The sequence below is a fragment of the Sycon ciliatum genome, chromosome 12 (genome assembly GCF_964019385.1).
Source record: "Sycon ciliatum chromosome 12, ocSycCili1.1, whole genome shotgun sequence".
NCBI lineage: Eukaryota > Metazoa > Porifera > Calcarea > Leucosolenida > Sycettidae > Sycon > Sycon ciliatum.
Genome location: NC_088654.1, coordinates 5,528,797 through 5,538,796, shown reverse-complemented (window position 1 = coordinate 5,538,796; position 10,000 = coordinate 5,528,797). Strand labels below are relative to the sequence as shown.

Genomic DNA, 10,000 nt, shown 5'->3' with positions numbered 1-10,000 from the left:
CAGTAATACAAGCTGGATCGACATGTGTGTACACTTTATTCATGTAATGTAAAACTGTGGAGACAATGTGCAATAAAACGATGAAAATGTGAAGAAATTGTGTAGAGAAAATGAGGATTCAAACAAGTTTTCGTACAACACTCATCAGGAATCTTCGTTGTACTAAAGGACAATCACAACAAAATTGAACTATTATAGAAAATCTAAGTTAGAGAAATAACACTAAGAACAACAGCAGTGAAATTTACAAGTGTGAATTTTATCAATGAAAGCGAGAGCAATAACGAATGCGTGTACTAGCACTAAACTTGCAACTGAAAAATGGACAAAGAAAAGAAAGGGACAAAGTGATAACAAAAATAACAGCAGTACATTACACCTAGAACATTAACGGCCAAGCTTGGCCGCACAAAACATGACACTTAAATTGAACAATTTCAACCCAATTATACTATCCTTCTGTACACACAAATTAGGCTTATACAGACGCTGACAGATGGCTTCCAAAACTTTTAACCGTAGTCCATAACCATGACGACCACGGCACAATACAGTGAAAGAAGAGTCGGAATACGAATTGCAACAATCAGGACTAGCCAACAGATGATTGTACACTGAAGACTTGCTACCAGGAAACCTACGCACAACACTAACATTCTCACCGGCACTCTCACGATCACTACAATCGTCGCTCTCCGACTCATTGCTCCCTTCACCGTCCGTCCCATCATCCGCTTCCTCTCCGCTCTCTCTGTTATCCCGCCTGACTTGGTCCATTGAACGGGACCCGGCCGTCACCCTGCTGTCACGTCCCTCCTTGCGCCCTTGTCCGTTGAGTGCGTAGCTTCTGTTGTAGTTGGCTGTTGATCGTCTTGGGCTTTCAATAGTGGGCTTGGATGGTGGATTAATTGTGGTTTCTGTATATTGCATTGTTGGTGATGGTGTGGGAGCTGCTGATACGCAAGGTGGGTCTTTTTGAGTTGGCAATTGTAGTGTTATTGCCATTGTCGACAAAGACGGAAGCGAGGGCGACCCAGAAAACCGTGCAACCGTTACCTACACAACTCGTGGATCCTGTGCTTGCTCCGCCGTCGCTGGTGGCGGTGGTGGAGGAGTGTGGGCATGGTGGCTCATCGGGCCGGCTTGTGTCACTGCCTTTGCTCCTGCCGTCAGTGGTTCCTTCGTTAGTGCCCCCCGGCGGCTTTGGCTGGGGTGGTGCCGCTTGCGGTCCCGGTCCCACTGCCTCCTCCTGATGCTCCGCCGTCGGCTCTTGCGGCGGTGGAGCTTGCCATTGACAGACCGCGAGCAACATCGACAATGGCAATAACACTGGTAGCTCGGGGGAGACGGACTTTACTACGTGTGGGGGAGTTCGAAACAAACCAATTAAGTTGCTGTAGGCGCGGGGGGGGGGGGGGGGATTTGCCAAGGTAAATTGCGTGCACAAGACAGCACATTATAACATCGAGATAACTCTGCAGGGGGAGGGGGCACAGGTTGCAATTTTGTACAAGTCCGAGTTAGAAATGTAGCGGCCAGTTCTAAATATCATGCGGAGGATACGGCGATTGAGAATGTCCAACCTCTCCAGTTGGGACTTCGTAATGGTAGACCAAGCAGGGTATCCATAAAGAAAGAGTGGAAGAATGTAAGATTTATAAAAACATACCCTACAACTGGTGGGTAAGTGAGAGAAATGGGACGCCATGATGCCTACAGTACGTGAAACACGGGACAAAACGTGATCATATGTCCTCCAACACAATCCCCACAGAGGATCCGAATCCATCTTGAGCAGGGGCTCAATGTCCAACACCAGAAGGAGCTATTCTGCCTATCTGTCTCCTGCAATGATGCATGTGCCTTTCCAACAAGCCTGTAGGTTGGATTTCTTTGGCCACGACTGTATTATTTTGTCAAAAGGGTGAAGACTCCACTGAGTGCGTTCGATTACACACTTGAATCGATTCATGAATCCATTCGCATGCATTCAAGTCGTTCGATTTTCATGTCATGAGCCCTAGAATCGATTCGGAATCGATTCACTCTATTCATATGGGATGATGTGAATAGCGCGAATCGATTCATGAATCGATTCGCGAATCGATTCATGAATCGATTCGCGAATCGATTCACGTGCATAATCGAATGCACTCACTGTAGCCATCCACTATATCCAGTCATCTTCACAAGAATCAGCTCGAAACGGTCTCCAGGGTACACCTATAGGCTATAGGTAAAAGAAAGATGACATCATCATTCGACTGTACTTGAACTACAGTGCTGGACTGAAATCCGACCCCATGAAATCCGACCCCATGAAGTCCGACCCCCCTGAAATCCGACCCCTGAAATCCGATCCCCTGAAATCCGACCCCCTGAGCGGTGGGTTCACTTTCTTTGCGACGTGAGCCCACCGCTCAGGGGGTCAATCGAAATCCTCAGTTGCCAGCACTGTAGTTTGTATAGAGTATAGAGGGGCATGGTCTCACCGTAACGTTGCTGTACTCCGCATAGCTGGATCCAAAGACCACCGGGTAGGTGAGAGAGAACGAATCCCCGCTGACCTGAGTATCCGCAAGCGGTGTCAGCATAGACTCATTCATGTCTGTGCAGCATGGGTGGTGACAATTGCATGGAGCACACACACAGAGACAGTCAGATAATGCATGCAAGGGCAAAAAACACATGGACACAGACAGACAAACACATACACACACACACACACACACACACACACACGAAAAGATGGACAGACAACCCCAAGTGTAAACCAAACAATTTCTTTTAAACATCTTTGCCAAAGTCGCCACCGATATTTCAAATCTTACTCGAACAACAGCACAGTATAGAGAAGAAAAACAAGACAAGTTATGCATGGTGATGACGGCAGAGTCAGTTCTTTTTATTGTTTTTAAATTGTTGTCTCTGCGGCGTTTATTCGACACGGCGTTTGTTGAATCTACAGGTAATAGGGACCTTTCGCATCTGCTGAGAATCGAATGCGAAACGAAAGTTTGATTCGGCTCGTCCTCGTTTCGTTGAAAATAGATTCAGGTTTCGCAAGTCGTCGTGCTAATTTCCATGGCAACTATGAATAGCTTGGCGTACGCGCGTTTACACGAACACGTGCATGGATCATGGAATCAAGGAAAAATGTGTACCTGGTAAAAAATGTGCACCTTGGAAAAAATGTGTACCTGACGGATTCAGAGCGCGTCACAAATGAAGTGGCTTCAATTCGTGAAAACGAGCCCTCGTAAGGGACTCTGACGAATCCTCGAACCCAGGCGACGAATCAGCATTCGTTTCGTTGCGAAAGGTCCCTAATATAGAGCAAGAACAACCAGGAACCCCTGTGACATATGTACTCGCTTACTTAGGCAGCCTGCTTGCTCGGTGTAGTATTGAGCGGCGTCCGTGCACTCATGACACCGCTGTCCCGTGTAACCAGGTAGGCACGAACATTCGCCGCTGGTCACGCTGCACTCGCTGCTTTTAGAGCCAACGGGAGAGCAACGGCAATCTATGGGAGAGAGATAGATAGATAGATAGATAGATAGATAGATAGATAGAGAGAGAAAAGGGAGAAGTGAATACAGCGAAAGCATAACGTACAAACACATGTGCGCACATGCACACACATAACGTACAGGTATGGGGAAACGTGATGTTACAAGTAGTAGTTATTATTGTGACTGCCCAGGCAGAATGTATTCACATTGGCATTTCCTCTCCCTCGTCGCCTTTTCCTCCCCTACCAAAGCTTGGCCCACTATACCAGGGTTGATACAAAGGGAAATTCGTCTGGCCACCAACCTCTCGCATACACGCGTAACAACATAAGTTAGTATTGCCATGCATGCACATGCACACAAACTCGCTGACGGATGGAAACTAGTATTGTCCCCATACACAAACAGAAAAAGTGAGTGGGGAGAGAGCGTGGGGAGAGTGGAGAGTAGGGAGTGAGTGGGGAGAGAGGGTGGGGAGAGTGGAGAGTAGGGAGTGAGTGGGGAGAGAGGGTGGGGAGAGTGGAGAGTGGGGAGTGAGTGAGTGGGGAGAGTGGGGAGAGAGGAGAGAGAGAGAGAGAGAGAGAGGGGAAGGAGTGAATGGGGAGAGAGGGGAGAATGGGGAGGGTACGGGGTGGGGGTGGGGGATAAGGCGAAGTAGTGATCCCAGTTCATTCTTTTGCTGCATTTGTCTTACCTTGACACGGCTGACCGTCTGTGGACTTAGCACACGACTGGGAAGTACTGTTCTGCTTGAAGAATCCAGGCAGGCACTGAGCACAGTCGAGTCCGCTGCTGCCGGGCTTGCACGCACACTGGCCATTGTTTGCCTGGTCGCACACAGCATGCAGTGAGCCCTCGGCGGAACAGCTGCACGCCGGGCAGCCTGCACTCAGATCAAAGTAGCCCAGCGAACAGTACTGGCACTGGTGGCCGCTGAAGTTCGGCAGACAGTTGCAGATACCCGTCCTGCTGTCACAGCTGGTGTTGCCGACGGCAGTGCGTGCAGAGTCGCAGGAGCAGGCAGCACAGCCACTCAGCTTGCCCGTAAGCTGGTAGTAGTCGTCAATGCAGCGATCGCACAGACTACCCGTAATGTTTGGCTTGCAGTAGCACGTGCCGTTTGTCATGTCACACGACTCCGAGCCTAGTTGATCGCATGCGCACGGCTCGCAGAAGATTCCGCCGCTATCACGACGCTGGAAAGCAGGGCAGTCCAGCACTGCAAGCGTACAAACACACACACACACACACACACACACACACACACACATGCACGCGTGCGCACACACACACACAAACACACACACACACACAAATTAGCCACAACCCTGCCATTTCTTGCGCTGGTTCACGGAAACAATACGGTGACACTAGCTTGCAGTACAGTGGCAGTTTCTGACTACAGACATGAACACTTGGACGTAAAATCAATCATCTAGAGTGATGCTGCTGCTACCGAACCCGGCAGTGTGTACCAGGTGTTACACCACCTCCAGGTGCTATGGACACTGTACATGTGCTGTTGCAGAAGAAGGATGCACGAGCGGGATTCCAACAGAACACCCATGTCTTTCCGGGATAGTGCCCTAGCTAGACTAGCTGGGATCACGCATTCATCCATGGCTCCTTCTAGCCACCGTGACGATCAATGACTGGGATCGCGCATTCATCCATGGCTCCTTCTAGCAACAGTGCTGGACAATGACTTACATGAAACGCAGAGTGTGCAGCTCGGATGGGTGGCTGCCATGGCGAAGTTCCACGATTACGTTATTCTAGCGATGTAGTGCGTACAAGCAGGATTCAAGCAGGTCTCTTTCCGCACAACTGCAGCTCAGTTGTACACACTACGCCACTTCCCGCCTCAGATCTGCTCCAAATACAGTCAAACCTCGCTTATCCGGTCCTCTTTTATCCAGATCCCTCGCCATCCGGATGAAAATTGTTTTTACCGATCACAGCATATGCCATGCATGCATACAGTATGTGTGTTCGATTATCCGGTTCCCTCGCCTATCCGGATGTTTTTGTGGAAAAAACGGATGTGTGGCGTTAAGCGAGGTCTGACTGTATGATGAAATACTTACATGACTGGCATCTATCACCGGTGAAACCCGCTCTACAGCGACATTGGAATGCACCCACTTGATTGATGCATGTAGCGTTGTTCAGGCATGGTTTGGACATACATTCATCATCGTCTGGTTAGGCAATGCAGCCGAGGTGCCGCCGCCACAATGTGCATAAACACATACACACACACACACACCCATGCACACACACAGGCACGCACACACACACACACACACACACACACACACACACACACACACACACACACACACACACACACACACACACACACACACACACACACACACACACACACACAAACACACACACACACACACACACACACACACACACACACACACACACATGAACAGACACACGAACATACACAAAACAATGGATCGTTCTAAAACACTGCGAGCTCTGAAGAGAATGTCACAAGGATGACAACCACATGGATAGGCCCCAGAAATAGCATTCATACGGAGACAATTTGAATTTTGTTGACTGATGGTGAAAAACAAAAATCCAAACTATAAGGCCCCGCATTACCGTATTTCCCCGATTATAAGTCACACTCTATTATAAGTCACACCCCGATTTTCAGGTCTGAGCAATATCGTTTTGTTATATTGTCTACAGTAGTATGTCATGCTCGACTGTAAGTCGCACCCCTATTTTACCCTTGGTTTATTGTGTTTTTTAAAGGTGTAAGACTTACATCCGGGGAAATACGGTATGCTGCTGAACAAATGCTAGTGTCGGCGGGGTCATGACATGCCGCCGCCACGATCTGCCATGATCTGCTTCTTGACACAGTGCTCTAGAAGACGAGACACAATGGTCAGCACAGAGACTGGCCGATAGTTTCCTGCGACTGCAGTGTCCCCGCTCTTCAACAAAGGGCTAACATGTGACAGTTTGAAGCATGCGGATACAGCACGACTTGAGAGTGACATATTAATGATTCTAGCAAGGCGAGGAGCAAGAATACTTTCACAGCACTGCAAAACAATACCAGGAATTCAGTCACTGCCACTAGCTTTGTGCGGGTTGACGCAGGCCAGACATTGCTCAATGTTTTGCACACTGACAGGTTGAAAGGACTCCAAAGCTGCTTGTTGTAAAGGGCCAAGGGGCGCCTGAAGCGCAGCTGGTCGGGCTGGATCATGCACAATCTCACCGAAGAAAGTACTCAGGGTTTCGATGGGCGCCTCTGGAGTCTGCCGCTATGTCTTCCGGCCGGTGATATTGTTCATAATGGCCCATAGCTGTCGCTGATTGGATGTGGCACCCTGGCGGATGAAATAGGAGTTCCAGAGAGATCTATCTAGCTTCCTGGCAGCTGTACGTGCTGTACGGTGAGCAGCTCGACGTTCCTCATTACCACGGTCTTGCATACACAAGGGATGAAGCCGCCATGATTGCGTTCCCGGACCAGTTGTACCAGCTCAGGCGTGAGCCATGGGCATGGCCGCTTGTCCTTCTTCCCGGTTGCAACCAGAGGGGCGTGCCGGTCCAGCACATCATGAATTCCTGCAATAAAGTCTGAGGCCATGTCATCATCACTATGGGCATTGGTAGTACTCAGCCTTGCTGCCAGGTCCTGATTGAAATCGGGCCAGTTAATTTTGTGCAGGCGGCGCCTTCTGATCGCTATCTCTCCTTTCATCCGGCAGGATGTTGGTGTACGTATGTGAGCCAAAACAGCAAAGTGATCACTGATATCGAGATTATACTGTCTCACATGGACCCTCAAGTGGAGTGCAGTAGGTCAATCATCGACTGCGTCTGTGCTGCCGGTAACGCGAGTTGGCGATACCACGTAGTTGCGGAGGTTGAACCGTGCAAGTATGTTTTGTAGGGGTTGTGCAGAGGGCGTAGACGGAGTACTGAAGTCGACGCCGGTTGAAGTCTCTCAAAAGACCTGTACTCTGCTGGCGGCCAGCACATGCTTGATCCAGAGCTTGCTCAAAGTCACTCCAATAGGCCACTGGCCGCTGAGGTGGGTAATATCCACAACTAAGGAGAGTGCTCGAAACACCCTGACCAAATTCTACCCACAGAATTTCCAAATCCTGGCATTGCAGGTCCAGCCTCCGTCGTACCTGTAGTGAGTCATGCTAGTATAGAGCTATACCACCTCCATGCAACACTGAACACTGAACGGTCTTTCCTGTGTTCTAAACACACGGCGAGGAGACAATAATTTGATAACCGCAATCAATAAAACTAGCTGAACCGACGTTAATGTTCTAGGTGTAATGTACTGCTGTTATGTGTTATCACGTTGTCTTTCCTTCCTTTCTCCTTTGTTCATTTCTCGCTTTGATTGTTAAAATTCACACTTGTAAATTTTACTGTTGTTGCTCTTAGTGTTATTTCTCTAACTTAGATTTTCAATAATAGTTCAATTTTTGTTTCAGTGTCCTTTAGTACAACGACGATTCCTGATAAGTGTTGTACGAAAACTTGTTTGAATCCATATTTTTTTCCCTACACCATTTCTTCATATTTTCATCGTTTTATTGCACATCGTCTCCACCGTTTTTACATTGCATGAATAAAGTATACAAATGTCGGTTCAGCTAGTTATATTTTCTAAGTTCGATTTTTTCAGCTGGTTCCAATCATCGCCGCCGGCATTTGGGATTGCTGCTGCTTCACTTCGGCTTGCTGTTTGGTGTCGAGAAGTCTTTTCAGCGCCGTTGTTGAGTAGCCTTTGTAAGAATAGACCGTTTTGCAAAGATTGCAAGTAGCCCTGGTCTTCGCTGCATCGCGGGAGAAAATTTCCAAACAACTGAGCGTAACTTTCACTCGAATGGAGAGGTGACCGAAGCATATCCTACGACAGGTCAGCAGATGTAGAACAAGACATCAGTGGAGTCCATCAAAAGTGCATTACGGCAAATCCCAGTTCGTGCCAAAAGCCACTTGCTACTCGGCGTATTCTGGCAAGGCAGCTACTATTACGAGCGGGTGCTACCGTTTGGGCTTCGCTCCAGCACAGCCATTTTCGATTCCGTTGACTCGGCCATAGAGTAGATTATCCGCAACCATTTCTCCATTGCCGACCTATACCACTACTTGGACGACTTTCTAACCGTCGCAACTGGCCATACTGTCGCCCAGCGTCAACTAGCTATCCTGCCACGGGCCTTCATCACGGGCCTTCATCTATTTGGGCGTGCCGCTAGCGCCAGCAAAGGTGAAAGGTCCCGCGAGATCACTGACGTTCCTCAGCATTATCCTGGACTGCGAGCGGCTCGACACCAGGCTCCCCATGGACAAGCTCACCTACCTCTGATCGCTATTGGCCAGCACAATAAACAGTCAGAAGATATCCCAACGCCAACTCGAGTCCCTATTGGGCAAGCTCTCGTTTGCTGCCCGTGTCATCACTCCAGGCCGTACCTTCATGCGTCATCTGTGGTCCGTCTGCTCACGGCTTGAGCAACCACACTACTCAATAACTTTGACCCAAGAAGGCGTGGATGACCTGCGATGGTGGACAAGGCTGCTTAGTGAGAGGAACGGGAAGTCCTTCTTCTTGCACCCTAACTGGACTCCATCACCAGATCTCCAGCTATACACAGATGCAAGTGCCACTCACGGCTGGGGTGCCAACTTGAGTGGCTCTAAATACTGGAGTGCACATCCAAGACGTGCTAGAGCTGATTGCCAGTTAGGTGTAGAACATCAGTGCCATTGGTCAGTGTCGTCATGGCAATGTTGTCGCATCAGCGGATTGTAAAGTAAACGGTGGTGTTAGTGAATATTATAGCGCAGCTTGTAGCTTTTCTAATTGTCCGCAAACTCCAAAGCAGCCATTTACACATTTACGAAACTTCCCTTCTCAACTCCAAAAACGTTCTCTTCACTGCAATTCAAATTCAAATTTACATTTACATTACAGTATATTGTCATGGCTGGCCCCATCATCAGTGTAATTAAGACCTTGCAACTTGTAGCTCTTTGCTTGAATTTAGATGTACCAATCTATTTAGAACTGCTACCCACAGTCAACTGGGAATTTGTGGCCAGGCGCAAGGTGTACATGGTGTGATATCTGAGCAAGCGTTGTACAAACGCGTCATAAGTTGTTATCTTATTACTTATGTTGCCTGCATGCATATGCGCCTGCCTGTTGTTTTGTTGTCTTGTCTTGCTCTGAACGAGTGATATACAAGTCTTGAGTTTCCCCTATCTGACAAGTGTGTCTTGGTCTTGTGTAGTGCCTGGGTTGCATGTAACACATGGATGCAGGTAATATGGGGTTTCTCGTCACTTGTGCCAGTGGTTGTGAAGCTTATCCCCCCCTCCCCCCCCCCCCCACCCCCACCCAGGCGCTGCATCTGCCGCTAGGGTTTAATGGGTGTCAGTAGACGTCATGAATTCTCTTCCGGAACGGG

At 48.7% G+C, this 10,000-nt stretch overlaps 1 protein-coding gene across 1 annotated transcript in view; it reads right to left on the bottom strand.

Moving 5' to 3' along the window:
- LOC135827888 (sushi, von Willebrand factor type A, EGF and pentraxin domain-containing protein 1-like) overlaps window positions 1-10,000 on the bottom strand; it is a 132,213-nt gene that overhangs the window by 24,866 nt on the left and 97,347 nt on the right. The window contains exons 20-23 of the mRNA XM_065340324.1: window positions 5,603-5,716; window positions 4,210-4,734; window positions 3,380-3,526; window positions 2,493-2,608 (exon numbers count right to left, since the gene is read on the bottom strand). Coding sequence (XP_065196396.1) covers window positions 2,493-2,608; window positions 3,380-3,526; window positions 4,210-4,734; window positions 5,603-5,716 — 902 coding nt within the window. The remainder of the gene's footprint in view (window positions 1-2,492; window positions 2,609-3,379; window positions 3,527-4,209; window positions 4,735-5,602; window positions 5,717-10,000) is intronic.